General features: G+C 38.2%; 1 protein-coding gene across 1 annotated transcript in view; it reads right to left on the reverse strand.

Annotated features, from left to right (window-relative positions):
- LOC122805298 (girdin-like) overlaps positions 1–23,326 on the reverse strand; it is a 1,431,879-nt gene that overhangs the window by 932,463 nt on the left and 476,090 nt on the right. The window contains exon 3 of the mRNA XM_044075386.1: positions 11,106–11,214. Within this exon, the coding sequence (XP_043931321.1) occupies positions 11,106–11,214 (109 nt within the window). The remainder of the gene's footprint in view (positions 1–11,105; positions 11,215–23,326) is intronic.

Here is a 23,326-nt window from a genome sequence, read left to right on the forward strand (position 1 = left end):
CTAGCAAATAACAAAATTCAGCCAACACTAGCTTTTAGTTCAAGTTACTGAAGAGCAGAATAACCAGTTAAAAATTCCTTCAACACTCCTTCATACACAGTTTAAATCAATTTAAATACTGTATTTTTTAAAAGAAAAAGTGCATAAAAAGGTACTTAAATTCTCTTATACGTCCAGTTGAATATAACCAAGTTCTTAGCTTGCCAAGCTGTCCCTTGTTGTAAGTGCCCTGTAATGGCCTGGAGTGTTACCGATGAGTGGTCCCTGCATTACTTCTATTGATTTTTGGAACAAGCTTTAGTTCATTTTGACCATGTGTTTTAATTTATTTATTTATTTATTTTTTTTGGATAAACTGCTGGTTTAATATAGAAGGATGAATGAGTGACAAGGTGAATATAGAACTGTGTTTCTGTCTGGTTTAAAAATCTAAAACAGTGTCTGAAATCCTTTTCTTGTGCATATAGTTTTTGTAATGAAAGTCCAGTATCTGCAGACAAAACATGCTTTAGACAGTAAATTTCCATACTGTCTCCTAGGGTTTACCTACTAGCTATTGAATTACACCTTTTCAGCTCTGTTTATAGAAAATTAAATATCAGAAATGATGAAGTGAAAAACATAAAAATCTTTTTTTTTTCTTGCAGGGGAAAGCCTTCTGGTACTCTCCGTGTAGGGATCCCCCCATTGTCCCCCTAAATTATATATACCAACTCTACAATTGCAACACAGTGGAGAATAGGGCAAAAGCTTATAAAAGCCTTCTGCAGGCTTGCACAACACAATGTACTGCAGTGAAACACACCACAGTATTAAACTTTTGAACTAAAGCCACTTGTGCACCAGTGCAGAGACAAACAGAAAGTTTATCATCTCTTCGAACCTCATCTGTATTGTCTCCTACACTCATCTTTCTCTCTGCTACTTAATGAAATACATTAATCTCTCCTGTTAGCTATTATCTTATTTCTATAGTGTATTGCCAGGATGTGAAGATTCATATATAATTGCACTCGGAACTTTTAATGTAGACTGCAGTCAGTTTCTTCCTTTCATTTTTATTATATAGAAAGTTCAGAAGCAAGTCTTTCCAGAGAAGTCATGTCAGAAGCTAGAGTTGGGTATAGCATTTGACTGTACAATCCAATATCTTCTTGTCACTAGAAAAGAAGAAATATTACAAAATAAAATCTACAAGTATGATGAGCAGTATATTTAACTTGGGCATGACATCATTGTATCTTCTTCATTTTGATAACTTGATAAACTGAGTCTAAAACTTATTTGGAGGGAAGATAATCACTACATAGTACAACACTATGGCCAACTTACTAATGTTATCAGATAATACTCGCATAAATACTATGATGTAAAATACAGTATTACCCCAGTGAAATGTCTCTGAGTCATCTGAAAACATGGACCTACATGGAATGCTATTTGTATGTTGCTATGCTCACAAGTTCTTTTATGGCAGAGCAAGTCCACTGTTTTCTTAATGAAAAGCTGCACCCCACCCCCGTTTTATATATTCTACAATATGGTGCAACCCCATAGCCAGAATGAATAACTGGAAGATGAGACAGAGGGGGTCTGTAGAACAAAGAATTGCATCTTTGCTTCTACAATATTCCACACTGATCATAGAATCATAGGAAGTTACTGGCTAATGACCCTAGGGCCCAGCCCGTACCAGCCTAGCCATGTTCTGCCCTTGTTTCCATGATTTGGATGAAATTGTGAGTCTTCAAGTTGTGATCATTGATGACAGTGAAAATCAGATGTTTAAGCTCCTGATTTGTAGGGACAAGCTCCCCTGCAACTCCCATGTAGATGCTTTGCACCCATGTCTCTATATATTCACTAATTCCAAGGTTGTAAAAGGAATAAAAAGTAAAAAAAATGATGTTCAGAATTGTTGGCATCAGAAACTTAAATAAGACCAGGAGCACTTCTGTAGTCAGGTCTCTGAAAATATATCCCCTAATTTTCTCTACTTCTACCACTGTCATTTCACTCCAGTCCTGATGGTTCAGTTGAGGTAGTAGCATATCTTGGGTGGGGTGGAGGGTGTTAGCCCCAGGTGCAGGGTGTTAGTGGGTGCAATAGGGTATGCTGATCCATCGTTAATACATTACTGGTATTTATTTCTGTGCCAGTGTTTTTGAGTGCCAGAGCAGAAATGAACTGAGATACTGCTGTTCTGTGGCACTGAAGGGTTTTGGTGCTTCATGCATGTGTTCTATAAGTTGTAACAAGCTGCTTGCTACAGATTTAGAAGTAGAAGTACTTTATTTTGCTCGTTAGCTGAATTAAGGGACAGGGTGCAGAAACAGGAGTTGGCTGGCTCCTGAGTTTTAGAAGCACCATCCAGCTCATTTTTTCTCTTAAAAAGTTGAGGAGCAGGAGCAACAGATTTGTGAACAGTGCCAAGTGCCAGATGAGTCAGTTACAGCTCTGTGTCCAGGTATGAACTGCACCCTTGGATCTTGTTCATGCCATTTTGCCATCAGTTTCACTCTCACAGATGATACTTTGCAACATGGTTGTTGTGACTCAAGTGAGATACTTTGCATTTGTTTGCATTGAACCTCAGTTGTCACATTTCTAACCACATGGTCAGTCTTTCCAAATCCTTCCTTGAACTTTTCCCATATCCTCCACTGCTGGACTTCTTTCTGCAGTGTCATTGAAGAGGATATTCCTTTCTTGTATTCCCTCAGATGTTTAAAACAAACACAGTGAAGAGTTCTGTACCTTGAAGCACCCCTTGCAGTGGTTCATTAGTCATGTTTTTATTCTTTGCACCCTTCCTTCATTACATCAGTCTGTCTCCTATCCTTCATGTAATCCAGTTCTTCAGATGTGGTTCTGCTTCATATCCCATCAGTTTTGATATCAAATGCTTCTGTGGTACTCCTTTCTCAAATTCTCCTGCAACCTAGATAAAAAAATGGATCAGGTCTGACTGGCAGTTCTTTCTGGCCATGATCCTGTTTTGCTTATTGTCCTGGAGATAGCTTTTCTCCAGGAAAGCAACTAAATTTCTCTTCAGCATTCTCTTCACAACTTTCCATGCCACTGCTGTTAAACTATTAGGCCTGTAATTCCCAACAATATTCCTGCTCCCTCTACCCCATGTATAATGGAGCCACACTTGCTGTTATGTGGTCTTTGGGCTTATCTGCATTGACTAGTGGGGTCTATGTTAAAACAATGAAAACTGAAAATATTGAACGCTCGGATGAGTGAAAACACATATATTCGAAATTGCTATTGTGGTGGGCTGCACCTCCCACCCCACCCCCCTTAAAAATATATTCCAACTCTGAAATCGCACTACAGTGAGGAAAGGGCAAATTTTCCAATCTTCACTGTACTGCGATCTCACAATATCAATGTCACTTACCTGCGTTTTCGCTCATCCGAGTGTTCAATATTTTCAGTTTTCGTTGTTTTAACATAGACCCAACTAGTGATCTCTTCAATATCCCTGTCAGGATATCTGGCCGGATCCATGAGGGCTCTAGGAGACAGCCCATTTGGGTCCTTGTAGTTGTTCTCCCTAATGGTACCCAATCCCTTCACCTCCTCTTCACTTCCTGTTCTGGTGTCTTTCTGCTGCTATCCCAACTCTGTCCTCTCTCCATTCTAGAATGATACTAACTTTGACCTCACTTCAGTGGCAGAACAATAAAGCTAAATTAACAAAGTAAACTAATGTCAGAAGATTTATTGTTGACATAACTGTGTTTGGCAACTCATAAGCAGAACATGATACCAATTTAACAGCAGTGTTTCAATTATTAAAACATAATGAATTAACATTAAGCAGTGAGATGTGAACTGTGGAATTCCACAGGTTAGTTTTTCCTTAACAAATGTCTTTCTCCAGATTCCAAAGAAGGCTAAGAAAATTATGACTATACACTGACCAAAAAGACCCCCTTTCTATTTATTTATTTATTTATTTTACATTTGTTGATCGGGATAGTCTGACTGGATACATGTCCATTTTCAGCGGAGGCCCGGGGAGAAAATCTCCAAACAGTAATGTGTTATATACAATAGAATAGACAGACAATTTAAAGACTATATGAGTCAAACTGTTATAAATATTCAAACTATCATAAATCAAACTGTTAATACAAATATATAAATCAGAAATTAGCACTAAATAAGTGTGGGACAAAAGACAGAAGAAAGAATTAAAAAAGAATTGATACACTCAAGAGTTAGGTAGAAAAGAGCAGGTCATAAGGTCAAAGGTAAATGGTGGTAGGAGGAAGTAAGGGGAAGAGGGGGTTAGACAGAAAATAGGGAGGGAGGAAAAGATGAGTAGTAAGCAGAGTGAAGGGATGATAAGAGAGATATGAAGAGTGCAAGATGTGTACTAGGTTAGAGTGGGGAGATTTCAGGGGCAAGTAGTGAAATGAGTATTAGAAGTTTACTGGTTGTGGTAAACTGTGCTACAGTTATTCAAGAGAGCAACCACCTTTTCCCTCATTATTCTAACTAGGCCAGAACAAAGAGGATAGCTGCCTTGGGGTGCAATTTGTCATAGGGCACAATCAGCAGGTGCTGATGGCGCAGGAGTACAGTACACCATGACATTCATTTATGATTGCTGATACTACATTTACAGCCATGGCTAAAGCTCCCAGCAACTGGCAGTTTAACCACAGCAAGCTGCTTGTTACATTTGTATCAAGAGTAGAAAACCTATTTTTATATTCAGTGTAAAAACAATGTAAAGGCCCCATTTGCTTCTCAAGCTGTCACAAGTGAATGCAGGAGCAAACCGTTCAACTTTGCTCAAAAATTCTGCAAATAGACAAAATAATGAAGGGGCAAGGGGACAAAATTATGGGCAACTGTAAAATATTACTCTAATTCAATTTAAAAGTTAACAGAACTATGGGTTTTGCATAAGCATGCCTTTTTTAACGATAAGTATGAAACTCTAATGTCAGGCATTATTGACTAACTATAATCCTCAGTGATTTACCAGAAAATCAAGATTTTTACAGGAAAAAGTACAAAAATATTACTCAAAATCAGGGGCATTTTGCAAAGTACTGGTCAGCTGAGAGGTATGGGAAGGAGTATAGTGTCAGCATTAGTTTATGCTAATACTACATTTGCAATCGTGTAAAGCACTGACTAGCTCCGTGTGTAATGCTTTAACTTTAGCTAATTGCTTGGTGTATTTGCAGCAAGCAGATGCTTACTAGAATTTCAGAGTGGAATGTACGTATGTATGCATGTATGTATTTATTAATTAATTAATTTATTTTTCTCATCATTGTCGTGGTGAGAGCAGTAACATTAATGCACTAAGCCAAAGATACCTCCATCTCCCCTCAGTATGGGTGAGATCAGCGCTTTCAAACTTCCATCTCCAAAATGAGGAACACTGTCCCTCATAATGTGGAACAAATGGTTAAAATGTGGAACACATACTAACGGCTTACTAGCAACTTCAACTAGGAAGTTCATAGGATAATTAAAATATGCTGGTTTTACTTATAAAAAAGAACTTTTAATGAATTAATATGGTTCATTTCTATTTACCATGGATATGAGTTAAAAACTTTATAACACTGAATGTGTGGCAGATCCTTTCAATGTGGAACTTCGAGGAACATGAACTTTTTAAGACCTCAAATGAAATACGTTCCTCTTAATGAGGTACTATTGAGAGGTATGTGTGAGATCTCTATGGCCACTCACTCCCGTCTCCCCTACCTAGACTCTACACTGTTTGCACTGCTATTCAAACACAGGTTATCTGTAAGTGAGGGCTGCAACTCTCTATGGCATGGCACTGTGCCATTCAGTGATACTTTACAAACTGGCATCCATTCAGATTACAGCTTTGTTTATTAATTGACTGGGAAAGCTCGCTGCTGGTGACATCATCACCAATTTAAACATTTTACAATTCTCATACTATCTCATCACAATCATTATGCAGGAATTAATAGCCTTTTTTAATCATTCAGAAGAAAAAAAGTTTCCATTTGTGGTCTCATCACTTACTGTCCAATATTTCAAACTGACTGATATCCAGAACAAGACAAGTATTCTCCCTGTGCTGTCAGGTAGTTTTACAACAACACTCCACATCCTCCTAACTGAACTCTTGCTCTGAGTCACCTGGTTGTCTTGCAGTCAGATGTTGATACTGTGCCATGGTTTTTTGGGTTTTTTCCCCCTTGAATATATTTCTCCTACTGCAGAAGAAGTACTTTCAATTTCATGAAGTAATAATTAGTAGCCTGAAGTGAATGACTAAGGAACATATAATTGTCTTAAAATGCAAGGACCAATATTGGACTAGTTATAGAGATACAGTCAATCACCTTAATTAACACACTTTTATTAACTGAAGAAATGAGTCCTCCAAACATACCATCAAATTTATTTTCCAGAACCTTTAAAAAATATCCTATCACTTTAAATGTTTGCATGTCGCAAGAGTTAAAACAGTTTCACTAAATTCAACTTTGGGCAAAATAAAATGCCACCAGAAGTGTGAAACAAACATTATCTCACCTTCCTTTTGATATTTAAAAAAACTACCTGAGAAGAATATGTTACAGATACTTAAATCCGTCACTTTTGATGTCACAGCTATATGTCATTCTGGGGCAACATGGTTTCTTGTTTAAAAAAGGGACAGGAATTGAATAATTTATGTAATGTTGCTTAGGTTATATGATATATAGCAATATATGTGAAGTATAATGTTTGTCAATGTTAATTTGTTAATTCAGTTTTATTACTGTTGTATAAATATAAATCTGCCTATGTCACAAGTGATAATTCAATAAAGATGTTTAAAAATAAAAAAAAAAAAACATGGCATTTGTGGATGATTTATTTATGATAAAACAGCAGCCATCTTTGGAGATTTAATGGGCTTATCCAGCCTTAGTCCCACCAGTAATATAGTAAGCTGTGTCCTTTGTAGTCTACAATGCTCCCACTATTCTCAGCTTCTATGTATAAAAATAAATAACAGTACACAGTGGGCTATAGCACTGAAAGTATTAAGTAAGCCTAATATTATTATCTAACTGACTGTCTTACATTCAGACCTCTGATAATAAATTCTAGGTATTTTTCTTACCCTGTTCTGGTAGTGAATAAGGCAAATAATCCATTTGCATCTGTAGTTGCTCCAGAATGACTAGTTGACTAGATTGCACGTGAAACAGTAGAATGGCTTTACATTAATACTACAAGCACATTATAGTATTTAAGATTATTATATACACCTACTTAAATTTAAGGGCATGATCCAGACGTAATATTGTCAAATTATTCTTTAACTTATGGAGAGACTTTTTAGGTAGAAAGTGTATTTATCATGCATTTGTAGAATAGTGTCGCAGCTGTATATCTTTGAGTTTTCAGTAAAATCAGTTTCACGTATTATTTAATTTCTAAACTACTAAAGAGAAGTTTAAAGTATAAAATAAACTGAAAGGAAGATAGAGTCAGAGTTGGCCATATAGAAGTAAACTTCACAAGGATTGCAAAAAGGAAGCGGCATGACAAGGACAACTAGCCATATGTTAGGAACAGAATTTTAAGGATAAACAGTGGAAAGGGCTTACAGGAAGAGTGCAGGGGGTGGGGAAGGAATCAAACACATTGGAGGGAGTGAACAAAATACTTAAGGCAGAGAGGATGGGTGAGGATACTAGAAATGGAGCGAGACACTTGCAAATAGGAGGGATAGGACATGAAGCAGGAAATGGAAAAGCAGAAAGACATCGTGCTGACGGAGAACATAGTTTTGGTGATACGACTCTCAGTCACCAAGGAATTAAAGAGTCTTGGGAAAGGGTACCATGAAGACCAGACTACAGTGAAACAGGTCTCAAAGCTCAGACACACTAAGACATAGAAGGAGATGAAACATGTGGACACCAAAGGGTAGACATGCTGTGGTGCACACAGGCACCAATGAACATCTAATGTAATGTTAGACAGAAGGAGCAAGAGCACTCCATGAAAGGGCAATAGGAGCAGACAGGGTCAGAGTCTGAGGAAGATACATTTCCTCTTCTCTGTGTAGGATATTAATGAAGTTGTTCAATGCAAGTTTGGGTGCAGGAACAAAGCTGAGTTAAGGAACTGAAAATGCCTTGAAGGTGTAAAAAAAAACTATTGAAACAGGCCAGTGATGATGTATGAGGAAGAAGCAAAAGGGAACAAACAGGAGAAGCACACAGGTAGGTAAAGCTAATAATTAGGGAAAAAGACAGGGCAAACAAGAGGTGGCAGATGTGAACAGATAAGGTGGAGAAGGCACATTAGTAGGAGGCAATCTGAAAGGTAATACACAAGTTAATAGCAGCAAAGGTGCAAGCTGAAATGAAGTTGGTGAAAGACATTAAGTGAACTTTCTTAAAGATGTATACAGTGTATGTTTAGATTAATCCTTTAAAAGAAAAGCAAAAGGACTGTGCCATGCTGAAGAAAAGGAAATGCACTGAGGAGATAGCAGGGGACAGACATTGGAATAAAGGTGTCAAAGGCTTAGAGGCTAATGGAAGAATACAGCAGAGGAACTAGACTGGCTACCTGTCAAAATCATAAGAATTATGGCTGTGTGCATGCAAACTTCATAAAGGGTGACTATGTCACTGTACAATGTGGAACTGCATGTGAGCTGGAAGGCAAATGTGGTATGGCTGTACAAAGGGATTGCAGGGAATATCCAAGAAACCAAAGTCATATTAGCTTAACAGCAGTGGCAGGAAAAGATTTGTAAAGAACATGAGGGGAAAGGTGGATACCTTTTTAAATGACTGCAACTCTCCAAGACCACAATCAAACTTGATTCAACTTTATGACTGTGTTGTAGGACAACTTGATGAGAGAGTATAAAAATCATTTACTTGGAAATCACTGAACCCTTTGTCTCAGTCCCACATATCTGTCTGCAAGGAACACTGGAGAGGTTGATGGGTAGGATCAAGATAAAGGAAATGGATTGCTGCATAGATGATCTGTAAGACACAGAAGGGTGTGAAAAGAAAAGCTATGTCAGCAATAAAACTAGTGAAGAGGAGTACTGCAAGTAACAAATCACGAAGTAAAAACTAGTAACCAAAGAAATCCCAGTAACCTTGAATCGTTGGAAGTTAAAATAAAGTCTTTATTACACCACAGGACCACAAGACCAAAAACAAGAACAGCGAAACCATGGAACTAAGCGCTTTCACCCTCGTGTCATAGGGCATCATCAGAGTACTGCAAACATCTGTTCTGGTTCCAGATCTATCTGAAGGAATAAAGAACAAGATCAACCTCTTTGCTGATGACACAAGTTAGGTGCAGCAGCAGCGAACAAAGGAAGAGTATCTGTGCAAGGATTTGGAAAGGATGACCAAGAAGGTGAAAGATCAGTTGTATAGAAATGCAAAGTATGGCACATGGGCCACGTCAAACCTTCTGTCAAACAACAGCTGGAAGAACAGATAGCAATACTGCTGGAGACATGGGCCGCATCAAACCTTCTGTCAAACAACAGCTAGAAGAACAGATAGCAATACTGTTGGAGAGCATCGAAGGATGTTAGTCAAATCTGGACTGGACTGCAAAGTGATAATGTCGGTATGTGTCCTCAGAAGGACACAAACCAGAAGCAAAAAGATAATATTTTTGGTTTGCTAGGTCTTCGTTCACCCATGCATGGAATACCGTTTGGAGTTTTAGAATCCATTCCAGAAGAGGGCCATCAACCTGCTGAAATAAGTACTGAGAAAGGACACCAAAAGGATGCATGAAAGACTATAACCAGTGACTAGAGGAGCTAAAGCTCTTCTCAGCAGAAAACAGAACATATGGGGGTATGAAATGAGCACAGAATGTCATATCAAGGTGATGGAAAGAGGCTGTCTTGACCACAAATGAAAGAGAAGAGATGAGGAGCATAGTCAAGACTGCAGGGACCATTTTTTCCTTGATTCTTGAAAAAAATTTATTCACAGTGAGGACTATAAGCCCATATTACTGATCAGCACAATGGGTGGTAGACTGTTTATCCATGAGACATTTAACAGGCACTGAACAGGAATGGAAAAAAACTCCAAAAACTTGACAAAGGCTACATCAGAGGCAAACAACACCAGGCAAAGATTAGACAAAAATGTAATAAACACTGAACAGTCAGGAACACGTTAAGGTTGTTTTTGTCCTATTTTACCTTTTTTGGTTGACTGAACAGGAATGGCTATATGGAATGAGGAATATTAAATGTAGTTGAAGAGTAGATATGATAGTCTTGTAGTGGATGGAGCAGAGCAGTTATGCTTCAAAACTGGGAAAAAGATAAATTTATTAACAGTATTCTTGGTGGGAGCCTCAACCTTAGTAATGCTTATGGATGCTTAACAAAAGCTTGTTAAGAACACCTAAGACCTAAGATTGGTTCTCATGCTAGGGAATAGCAGAAGACAGTGCAGGCCAAATTGAGGAAGATAAAGCTCCATGTACTAAAAAAATTATGACTGAGTCTATGATCATTCCTAGCTTTTTGGTTTTTGACATGGATGCTAAGATTCACCTCTTGAGCCTCACTGCTGAGGTGAACTTCTTGGCATCTCTGTCTCAAATATAGAATAAGCTGGTTATGATCAGAGACCTCATCATAATCCTCTGAGCTATCCCCTTCCATCAAGCAAATGTAATATAATTAATAAAGATAAAATAAGGATGCTTCTTTAATGCAATGAAGTAACACATACTTAAACATCATATGGGTATGTATGAAGATGAGAATCATAAATGCACATAATGTTTTAATTTTTTACTTATTAGCATTTTATACTGTTTGCAATTTTTCCGTCATTGTCACTGAATACATTTTAGGGCATATTTTCAGTAATTCCACTGGAATGTCTATAAAAGAAGTCAGATTCCAAATCCAGTCACTTGAAGCTGAAAAACATTCTGGGTACTTCTAAGCAGTTATCATGTTTTAATATTTATTTGCAGAGCCTGTGTATGTACAACATTGTACAAATAAGCTTTAATTAGTTAATGTTGTTGTAATTAGCTAAACCTGAATAATCTCAATGTCATACCTGATAGAAAGTTCTAATGTGCTGGACCAGTATGTTAAGGTTTCGTACTCTTGCATCATCATCATTCTTCTCATTCCGGTAAATTCTCTCATTCTTAGGATTTGGGTCTCTAAATGAAATACAGCAAATGCAGCTCAGATAAGAAGATCGGTGACACAGAAAACTTAAATGGATAATTTAGAAATATTATCTTCACTTTCATCTTTATCAAACCATATGTCTCTATTATATCCTTAGTTGAATAAGATTTAAATGTTGAAAAAAATGATTTTGTGTTCTGAGGTTTTCCTTTTGAAGGTCACTATTATTTCTGTGATATAGAGCATCAGAGAGATGCTAACAATCCCACTACATTTGTTTGAAAAGTAAGAGAAGCATTTTCACTACTGTTCTGGCCAAACTCCTTCCATTTACTATAAACAGTACCCTAGATGACAATCAAAAAATTATCTTTAGAGAATCAATGCAGTCCCAACATGAATACCTGAAATATACTGAAATACATGCAGCACAGACAATAATAGAACCATGGCCTAGTTTAGTAATTGTCTGTAGGCCATACTTATGAGTTATACACAGTTAAATTCCAAGCATGTTGACTGCTTGTTAAGTCTGCCCTATATATATATATATATATATATATATATATATATATAGATATAGATATAAATACTTATTAACCAAAGCTCCAGTTCAATGAATGAATGGACTGCCAAATTCCTTTCCCTGTGAAAGGAACCACTTGGCCACCATGGTGAACTGTGCCATCTCTTCCATGTAGTGTGATCTTGGAGTTGGTATATTTAAGTTGGGGGAGTGCTGGGGTGAAGTCCCCCACATGGGGGGTGAAGAATCCCTCTTTGGTGGGCTTACTTTTCCTCTGTTTTGTTTGGTTACCATGGTGGCCAAATAGTTCCTTTCAAAGGGAAAGAAATTTGGCAGGCCATTTGTTCGTTGAATTGGAGCTTTGGTAGATTCAGCTCAGGTAAGTACAATTCATTAAAACATACTTTTGAGTAAAGAAAGTAGATCCATATATATATATATATATATATATATATATATATATATATATATATATATATATCCACACACACACACACACACACACACACACACACACACACACACACACACACACACACACACACACACATATATATTAATTTTGTTGTATGAGTACATCCCTCTGTAACTCAGTGGAGGATAGTTATGTTAGCTCCTAAATGTCATTTGTTCATTAGCACTCATATTTTAGGCTCCTATGTTTGACTTGACAACAGCTGTTTGATGTTTTTATTCCACCATGATGCTAAATCAGTAGGTTACAACAGCTTGTAATGATACTGTTTCTGCTGTTTTGTATATTAATTTAACTAGAATTTTAAATACTTTTCAGATATTCTCAATCATGCCAGAGGCATATAAAATCACGATTCAACAGTCTCATAACCTGACTGTACTTAAAGCCAGATTTTAATAGTCAGTCAAAATGTTCAACCAAGTTTGATCCTACGAAGATGATACCACAAGTCATGCGTGCATCAGCTGTATGAGCTGTGAAAGTCCATGTTGAGTTTGTACAACTCTGCATCAATTTTATCTGCTGTTTTAAATACAGTCTGTCAAAGGATAGCTGGATTTTTAATTCACAGAATAATTACAGTAGTAAATTAGTAGTTACAGGCAGGATGGAGTGGGTGGAGAAGAGTGTCAGGAGTGATTTGTGACAGACAAGTACCAGTAAGAGTGAAAAGGAAGGTCTACAAGAGGGTAGTGAAACCAGCTATGTCATATGGGTTGGAGACAGTGGCATTGACAACAAGGCAGGAGTCAAAGCTGGATGTGTCAGAGTTAAAGATGTTAAGATTTGCACTGGGTGTAACGAGGGTGGACAGGATTAGGAATAAGTATATTAGAGGGCCATCCCAGGTTGGACGGTTTGGAGACAAATCCAGAGAGGTGAGATTACATTGGTTTGGACATGTGCTGAGGAGGGATGCTGGGTATATTGGGAAAAGGATGCTAAGGATGAAGCTGCCAGGTAAGATGAAAAAAGGAAGGCCTAAGTTAAGGTTTATGGATGTGGTGAGAGAAGACATGCAGGTGGTTGGTGTGATAGAGAAAGATACAGAGGACAGGAAGAAATGGAAACAGATGATCTGCTGTGGTAACCCCTAATGGGAACAGCCGAAAGAAGAAGTAAATTAGCAGTTCATAGGTTCATAGGTTTGTACTAGGCTATCTGCCCTAGGACATTTATAAGCCTAGCCAGAGTGTGTGTGGCTTTCACCACCCCTTAGGATGAGAATACTACGCCCATTTAGGGTTTAGTTTACTGTGCCTCTGTCTAGTAGTGACACAGAGATGACCCCCGCGGTAAACCTACGATCTCCCATCCACTCGTCAAGATTTCTCTTGAATAGAGTTAGTGAGGAGCTCTGCCTAACATGGATTGGGATTCTGTTCCAGAGTCTAGGGAGCCTCTGGGTTATGAATCTGTCCCTCCAGCATGTCCTATTTATTTCTGTGTTGAGGTTTAAGTCTCTTGCTCTTGTGGCTCTGATGGATTTGGATTTTCTGAGGTGGAGCATGTCCATTAATTCCAGATTGGACATGGCCTTGTACATCAGGCACAGGTCACCTCTGAGTAGGCGGTATGCGACTGAATAGAGCTGGAGTTTTTTCAGTCGGGCAGCATATGACATATGTTTAAAACCCTTTATCCTCTTGGTGAGGAACTTTTGGGGTCTTTCCAACTGCTGCAGGTGTCGGGTAAGATACATCCCAAATGGGGTATTGTACTCAATCATTGGCCTGATAAGAGAAGAGTACAGGGGCACAATGACCTCTCTTGATCTAGATGTGAAACCCTTCATGATAAGGTGGGCAATATAGAAGGTCTTCCTAACCACTTTGGCAATGTGAGTGTCAAATGAGAGGTTACTGTCAACCTGGGTCCCTAGGTCCCTGATTACCTCTTCCGTACTTAATGGATTACCACCTATGTGGTAATTTGTGGGTACTTTGTTTTTCCCAAAGGGTATGACTATACATTTTTTGGCATTCAGCTTAAGGCCATGGCTCTGGCACCAATTATCCATTTCTATGAGGCCTCTCTGAAGGATGTTTGTGTCCGTTGGAGTATCAATTATGGCGCCCAGTTTGCAGTCATCTGCGAACTTTCAGCTACAATCCTCCTATGTTTGCCTGTACCTCGGAAAAATAAATGCCGAACAAGAGGGGTCCCAGGACTGAGCCCTGTGGGACACTGCTTGTGACTGGCTTAGAGTCTGACATAGCTCCAGCAACTCTGACCCTGTGGGTTCTGTCCTTGAGCCAGTTTGCAACCCATCTTGTGACATATGGGTTTACATTTAAGCTGGTGAGTTTGTCTATGATGCCCGAGTGTGGTATTGTGTCAAAGGCTTTTGCAAGGTCAAGGTAGGCTGTGTGAACTGCCTTACCCTCATCAATGGCCTTAGTGACTGTTTCAAAAAAGTCGACCAAGTTCAAAAGGCAGGATCTGCCCTTGACAAAGCCAAATTGGGTAGGATCCAATGTCTGTAGGTCCCCAATGTCTTTGTTTATGAGTTCCATAATGATCCTCTCCATAGCTTTGCAGACCAGGCTCGTCAAGCTTATGGGGCGGTAATTTCCAGGGTCCGTAGAAGCACCGCCTTTGTGAAGTGGGACCACTGTTGCCGTACGCCACTCTTTGGGTACGTATCCTGTAGTAAGGCTAAGATTAAACAGCAGCCTTATGTGTGGGTTTAGTTCCTCTTGGAGTTCATGTAGCACACAGCCTGGGACACTGTCCGATCCCATTGATGCTGTGTTTTTAGCTTTAGAGAGGGTGGCTCTCACCTGGGCATCTGAGATGTTAGGGAGGCTACACTCTGCTGGGATAGTTATTTCTCCTTTTGGGGGGGAGGGGGAGGAGAAATTTACACTGAACCTGTCTGCCAGAATGTTGGCAATGTCAGTGGGTTCAGTGTATTTTGTGTCATTTTCGACTAACTCTGAGCATATCTGGGAGTTTCCACCCAGGTTTCTAACATAGCTAAAGAAGGCCTTGTGATTGTCTTTTGTGTCTTTTGCGATTTTTCTCTCAAAGTTGGCCTTGGATGATTTTATGAGTGATCGTAGTTTTTTGCTAGTACTGATCAGAGATGCCTTCCCTTTTAGGGATTTTGCTCTGTCATGTAGTAGCTTCCTCCTTCTGTTGTAAAGTTTGTTTATGGCTGGGGTCCACCAGTCCGGGCGCCTGCCTTTGGGGGAATGGGTCTTGGTTTTATTTGGGATTGCATGATCCATGCATTCTTAAAGGTGCCCGTAGAAGGCATTTGTAAAGGATTCAGCCATGTGGGTTGTGGTTTCCACTGGCCCAGGGGCCTTGAAGGATACCACTTCAGTCTTAAGAAGTGTGAAGTTGGCTTTTGAGAAGTTCTTCACTGTGGTCTTTTGTGCAGGGGGGGGGTGGGTGGGATGTGGATTTCCAGTGAGATTAATTTATGACCTGATCTTACCAATGAGGGATATACTTCCGGTGTGGAGCATTTTGTCCCCATGTTTGTGATGATCAGGTCTAGTATATTGTCTCCTCTTGTGGGAAAGGTGACTAGTTGTTCCATCGCATTTGAGTTTATGAATTCTAGGAACCTTTGGGCTAGGGTGTTGGGGCTTGAGTAATGTTCCCAGGCTATGTTTGGGTAGTTGAAGTCTCCCAATATGATGGTATTTGGAGAGACATTCATACTCTCCAGTGTCTTCAGGAAGGCTGTGTGGGGTTCCTGAGTTTGAGAGGGTGGTCTGTAGCATGCTACAAACTGTAAGGCAGTTTTGCCTATAGTTAGTTGCACCTGGATGGTCTCCGATGCTTTGTGCGTTGCCACTAACTTGGAGGTGTGGGTATCTTTGATGAATATGGATACTCCCCCTCCTTTTGTGGTTTGGTCCTCTTAACTATAGAGTGGCATGAAACTGCAGGAACACTAAAACTGTAAAACTTATAAAAACTTAAAAAATATATTATACTAAAAGTTAATCAGATATACTGCTACCTCTAAGCGTATAAATCATTCTTTAGGCTTCAAGAATCAATTTCATTTGCAAATCAATTTAAACAAAGTTCCTATTTAAATTTATTGCTCTGTTGTTGATTTTTGATGCCTGAAGAAATACTTATAGTATGTTCCAAAATTACTGCTAAATCCTTTTATGATTTACCGACCAGTGTAAACATGTTTATTTATGTATATTTTTATACAAAAAGTTTGCAAAGAAAACGTATTAAGAATTTACTAGGACTTTATGATTCTAAGTACAAAGATCATGTTACTGAGTTTTTGTTAAAATAGATTGTTATAGCAATTGATTCTTGATGCCAGAAGAGAGGCTTGTATTCTGCCAGAAAGCAAATGCTAGCAGTTTGAGTTAAATTTCAGTTGAATGTGTTTTACGTTTTATAACTTTCTACAGTTTATTTTGTGCTCTTGCAGTTTTTGCTGCTGTACAGGTAATTGCTAGTTTAATTTTTTTGGTTCTGTGAATGGCTTTGCTTTCTACATAGGTAGTTTTTGGAGAATGATTTCAATGTAGAATAAAACATTTCATAAAAAAAGCATAATTAATTCTGTAGTTCCATTCATTTATTCAGGTCTGGCATGCAGCTCTTTTTGTGTCATTATCATTGCAAATGACAGTCTGAGCATTCAGTAGCTTATCTCCATATGAAAAAATTAGGTCAAGGAATAATACTTGACATACTGCAATCTTCTCACTGGACAATATGAGGATTTGCATACTAGATATAATAAATTGCTGTAGTTTTATTTTCAGAACAATAACAATGCAGATGTGAATTTTACATTATTCTGAGAATCACAGTTGTTAAGCTCCTGATTTCTTCTTTTCAGTAGAGCTGTTATGGTTATGTATTACATGTCATTTTTACCTTTAAACATTTTCTCCCTGTAGCTAAGAATGAGGAGTGCATACAAGTATGTATCACTATTTTTTAGTTCTTTATCATTCATTTTATATGGCATAGATAAAACTGACATTTGACTAGAACTATCAGCACTAGCCATGTATGTTGATGACCATTAATCATACCATTCTTTTAGATATTTTGTTTTGTTTTTCAGATAATTTTATTCAATTTTTTTTAAACAATTAATAACTTTTACAAATCAAACAAGAAAAAGGTAAATGAACTATTTACATAATGTGCAATGGCCTCAAATCAAATGAAGATAAAAGGATTACAACCATAGTTACACAGACAAAATATAATATTTTGTTTTTATGTGTTCAGCTTCCCCATTGCCCATAATAGTTAGTGAAAATGTGATCTCCAGATAGATCACATTCCTCAGGTGTTAATATACAGACCTACAAAAATACAGTGCAAAATGTGTCTCTGTTGTTTCTGACTGAAATCTCTGGTCTTCTTAATCTGCTGGCCCAGTATTTATATGCAGTTTGAGGCCTTGAAATTAAAGTCACTTGGAAGGGTGAAGAGGAACTTAATATTTCTGTAATAATAGGCCTTACTAATCTTAATGAATCATCTTCTGCTGACTCTGTGAACCAGTCATTCTGGAATCAACATTCTTGAGAAAGAATAGAGCAAGATGCAAGGGCTAACACATGTGATACATCATCTAACGGAAATATTCTAGTGAGCATGACTTTCAAATTAGTAACTATCAGTACCCTTGATCTCTTCCTTGTGTACTGAACATCAGGAGTATCTGACCATGGAACCTGAATTTAGGCTTCGGATTTTCAATAAAGGATACAATATGCCAATGCCTGAAATTTATGGTTTAATATCTATTTTCTTTGTTTCATTTAATTAATACTTCATTGTGTTTCATGTAAAATCATATCATATGTTATTAGATTGTATGAATGACATCAGATGTTAGAAAGAGAAGAAAGTTCAATAAAGATATTGTGGTTCTTTGTTTCTGTGTTCATTTCGCATAGTTTTACAATCACACTGTATGGCCGTTATTTAAAAAATAAATCAATTGCAACAAAGCAAAGTGTGCAAGTAATTAAATACTTAAAAATCAAAGTTCAAATATTACATATAGATTTTCAATTTAAAATGTCCAAAATGAAAAGTGACCAAATTAATGTGCATTTTGTGTTATTCATGTTTTAATTTCTTTTTTTTTCTTTATTTTAAATTAAAAATGCTCATTTCATTTGTACATACAGGATATTAACTGGCAACATACATGTTTGCAGTATCTGAGTAGCTGAAAAAATTTATCCATATTTCATGCCTCACAATTAAGTATACATTCTACATCCTGGCATGTTTTAATCCTTGATTATGTCAGTTGTTTATTAATTTCATAAAAGACAACATCACATAGCATTTGAAAAGATTATACCCTCTACTGCACAAGAGTAGTAACTTTCAGTTGTACAAAAACAAAGGTAAGTTTTAACCATCCCCATGCAGGTATAAAGTTCTATAAAGGCTATTTGGGCAGGAGTCATGGTTTGTGAAACTTATAATATCACTAACAGCCCACTAACACAGTAATACCAATGCAGATATTTCACCAGCTCAAGCCTGATGTAGCACGTATTAATTTAGGAGAATACAAGAATGACTGACAACTGCTGAGAGAAGTCATGGCACACAGTTATATGTGCTACACTAAATAAGATGGCCCTGACAACTACTGAGAAAAATCCATCATGTAGCCACATATGCTACATTAAATAAGATAGCCCCAGTAACTGCTGAGAGAAGTCATGGCACATGGCGGTATGTACTGCATTAAATAAGACAACCCTGACAACTGCTGAGAGAAGTCACAGCACACAGCCACATAATCTAAAATAAATAACAATGGCTGCTGATAACCTGCCACCTGAATATCTAAAACTAGCGGCAGATGTTCTGGTACTCCCTATCTCCATATTAATAAGCTGTTCAATAACAGAAAACCATGTCCTAGCCACCTGAAGAATGTCATACATACTTTATTCCATTTTAAATCAGTATCAAATACCTTGGAAAGGTGCACTTCCACAGCTTATCAACTACCTCACTAAAAATATCTCCTATCCAAAACACAACATGGCTTATGTTCCAGCCCTAACATGACCACTGCCCTCCTTAGCTTCACAATTACCGTAAATCAAAACAGCAGCAAAGGTATTCTAGTCCAGAAGTGGGGAAGGCACTAAATAACAGCCCTGTCTCACCAACATATTTTATTTATTTGCTGATGAAAAGTTAATTCCTTAGTTCTAGTAGTTGCTAGACTATTTGTTTTGTGAAGATACAAGAGAACCAGGACCACTGGGTCCATAATGACATGGAAGGCAAGACCTTGAGATCTCCTCAGAAGTCTATGACATAATAAATAAAGAGAAAATGCTTTCAGTCTTTTCTGGTAGCTTAGGGATTTTAAGCTAGTGGTCTTCTTAGATGGGAACTTCTGGGGTCTTTCTAGTGGCTTGAGATGTCTAAAGAGGTATATCCCAAAGGGGTCACAGTATTCAGTAATTAGCCTAATTGATGTTGAATATAATTGGATAATAAATCAAGGTGATATTCCTTTGGCAATTAACTGCACTCAGAAGATGGACTTTCTGGTTACTGTTGTATGATGATCCAAGGGGATGATGCTATCAGCCCAAGCTCCAGGGCCTTTTTTGCAGTGGACGTGATGCTGTGTCATATGTTGTGGAAGGGAATTTTATACCAAATGGGACAATGTTGCATTTTATCAGCATTTAATTTGAGCTCATTTTAGTGCACCAGGTATTTATAAGTTTAGGTTCTTTCTGAAGAGCTTTGGCATTAAGTAGGATCTGACAATGACTCTCAGTTTACAGTCATCTGCAGACTTGGTTGGCCAGAGGTCTTGTCTCATGATCTGGAGAATAGAAAAGTAAATACCAAACAGAAGAGGTCCCAGCACTGAGCCCCGTGGGACAACACTAGTCACCTTCCTGCTCTTTGATAAAACACGTGGTACCTGCACCATGTGGGGTCTGTCTTTTAACTGATTTGCTATGCATCTTACTACATAGGGAGCTCTTTGCAATGTATTACACATACTAACTATGCTGGCATTGGGGATGGTGTCAAATTCCTTGGCCAGGTCAAGGCATACTGTATGAACAGCATGACTGCTGTCAACAGCCTGTGCTGCCCTTCTGAAGAAGTTAACCAGATTCCTTAGACAGGCTGTATCCACGACAAAGCTAAAATGCTGCAGGTTTAGCCTGATGAAATTTTTAATATAGTAGTTTTTCAGGTCAGTTATAATATGTTCCATGATTTTAAAAATGGACTTGTCAGGCTGATGGACCTATAATTCCCATAATCAGCAGTGAGGCCACCTTTCTGGAGTGGTATCACTACTGCTGTATGCCAAGCCTCAGGGACAAAGCCAGTGGTTAGACTCAAGTTAAACAGTTTAAGTAATGGCTCTGCCAGGGCTTGTTCAGTACTGTTTATTAAACAGACAGATATATATTTAGGTCCCATGGTAGGAGCATTTTTTTATCTTGGAGACCACCTTCAGTGCATATTCTTTAATAATGATGGGGGGATCTGAGAGATTCAGGGATAAGGGGGCTTTGAATAAACATTTGTGAAGTAAAAAGACTGAATTTGTTTACTAGATTACTGGCATTTCTACTTTATTACAGTAGCTGGTGCCATTATGAATAAGTTCATAGCACTATTGGGTGTTATTTCTTAGTTTCCTAATGTAGCTAAAGAAGGATCCATAATTGTCTTTAACTCAGATGCTACCCTATGTTCTTGATCTGGTTTAGTAGTCCTAGTAGTTTTTTCCAGACATTAGTCAATTTGTTGATAATACCCTTGATATAAGGGTTTCTGATATGCTATTTGTTTTAAGGATTTTCCCCATTTATGGTACTGTTTATTTATTGGTGGACCACCAGGGTGGATTGTTTTGAATTTCCCCATATATTTAGATCTATTTGGAACTGCCAGTTCTATACATTTATCTAAGTGGACATAAAAATTCCTTTATGAAGTTATATGCCATAACAACATCTGTAGTGATGCTGCTATGAGTAAATTTTGAAACTTCATCATAACATTTGAATAGATTGGTATGTTTGAAATCCTTGAATTCTAATATTACTATTAATGACTGTGTTTAGAGATTTGGAAGTTGAAGGTAACTAGTTTGTGATCTGACTTATCTGAGGGAAGAAATACAAGTGGAATAGTATACAAAGATACACTCATAAGGACCAGGTCAAGAATATTATGACCTCTAGTGGGACTGTTAACAACCTGGTCTGGGTAGTTTTTGTTTTGTTAAAGCTAAGAAACTTTTGGGTATATGCTTCATTGGAAATAAGTGCTCCAGTTTATTGAGGGGTAGTTAATATCTCCAAAAATACTGAAGTTCTTTATAGGGAGTTCATCAAGTACATATAGAAACCTTATATGATTTTCAGGGGATATACAGTGTGCCCTGTAACAGGCTATAAACTTGTAGCTGGTCCTATTTAATGTGATTTGAAGTTCAGTGAGTTTTGTTTGTCAATCTCTGGGAATCTGTCTAGGGATGATATGGCCCCTAACAAACATGAAGGCACCACCACAATTGCCAGCAGGTCTAAAGGCTGGAAGATGAAAAACCCAGGTATGGAGAGTGCTTTCTGAACATTTAATCCATGTTTTACTAATTACACAGATATAGATGCATTCCAAATGCAGAAGTCGGGCAGTTTGTTGTTGAGACTTCTTGCGTTGTGCAAAGCCATCTTAATGTGTTCCCAGTTTGGATTTGATATGACAGTTACACTGGGATGTCTATTTGCTGTACTTCAACTACAAAGGGCACCATGGGGAAAGCAAGGGCTTTAGCCAATATGCAGAACCTCTGAAGTGAGAACTGCAGACCATCCTTTGCAAGGCAAGTATGACTGTTGAGCATCTCATCCCATACTGACATATAATGGATCTCCCTGGAATGACACCAACTATTTATCCAGTTTTTGATGCCAATAGTCTTTTCTTTGTATCTGGGCATTATTCTTGGAGAAGGAAGTATTCTGCTCAGGGCCAAAGTTTTACCTGCATTTGTGGCATACATGATGAGTTCTGACATGTCTCCCTGCACATCCCTCAGGGCTTTGCATCCCAAGTCACTCACCCCCACATGGGCCACCGCTATGTCATAGTCATATCTGTTATGTGAAAGGGTCTTAAGGACCCTTAAGGTGTCATATATTCTGGAACCATAAAGATGACTCAACTTTTCCTTGTCTTTGTCCATCCAGATCAGTGTGTCTGACTGTAGAGTCACCAGTCACTAAAACATTTCTGTTTGCTGAGTGGTCTGGTATACTGGATTTAAGATGATTTAACATTTGGTGATTCTTTGTTAAATATGTTCCTGAATGTGATATAGTGCTGAATTTTCACTGAGACCAATTCCTCATGGATCTAGGAGGCTTTGGCAATGATTTTTACAGCCTCAACATAACACAACTTTGTGTGGGTTGGAGTAGAGTTTAGTAGTTGTGTGTGTTGCTTACAGTCTGTGTTTTTTGGTGAGATTGATGTTAAATATTTGCATCTCTCACAAACCAAATTGCTTGTGTTGAGTACCAGTTTACCATCTGTGAGTGTAAGGCAGTTAGTACACTGTGTAAGGATACCAAGTGCAATGAGGCTGGCATTACTGGAGAAACAAGCAGGATGACCTTCCATATTGGTACTGGACTGTGCATTGCACAGGCCGGAAGATGTGAAGGAGAGAGTAACTCAAGCATTATCAGTCTATGGACAGGAACTTCCAGTTTGATCATCTAATACTCACTGCAAAGGATTGTAGATTTCATTGCTAAGGAAGAGAGTTGCTCCTGTATTTCTTTGCTGATAGAGGTAGCACAAAGTCACCATTTTCTGATGATTTCTAATTTCTAAATTTTTAGAATAAATCCTCAAAAGTAAAATTTGGAAGGTTACTACACCCAACCAGCCCCCTCTTACACACACACCCACACACACACACACACACACACACACACACACACACACACACACACACACACACACACACACACACATACACACACACACACACACACACACACACACACACACACACACACACACACACACACACACACACACACACACACACACACGGATTCTCAAAAGCTTGCATGGCATGCATGATTAG

Source organism: Protopterus annectens, chromosome 6.part1 (genome assembly GCF_019279795.1).
Source record: "Protopterus annectens isolate FY-2018-M chromosome 6.part1, PAN1.0, whole genome shotgun sequence".
NCBI classification, from domain to species: Eukaryota; Metazoa; Chordata; order Ceratodontiformes; family Protopteridae; genus Protopterus; species Protopterus annectens.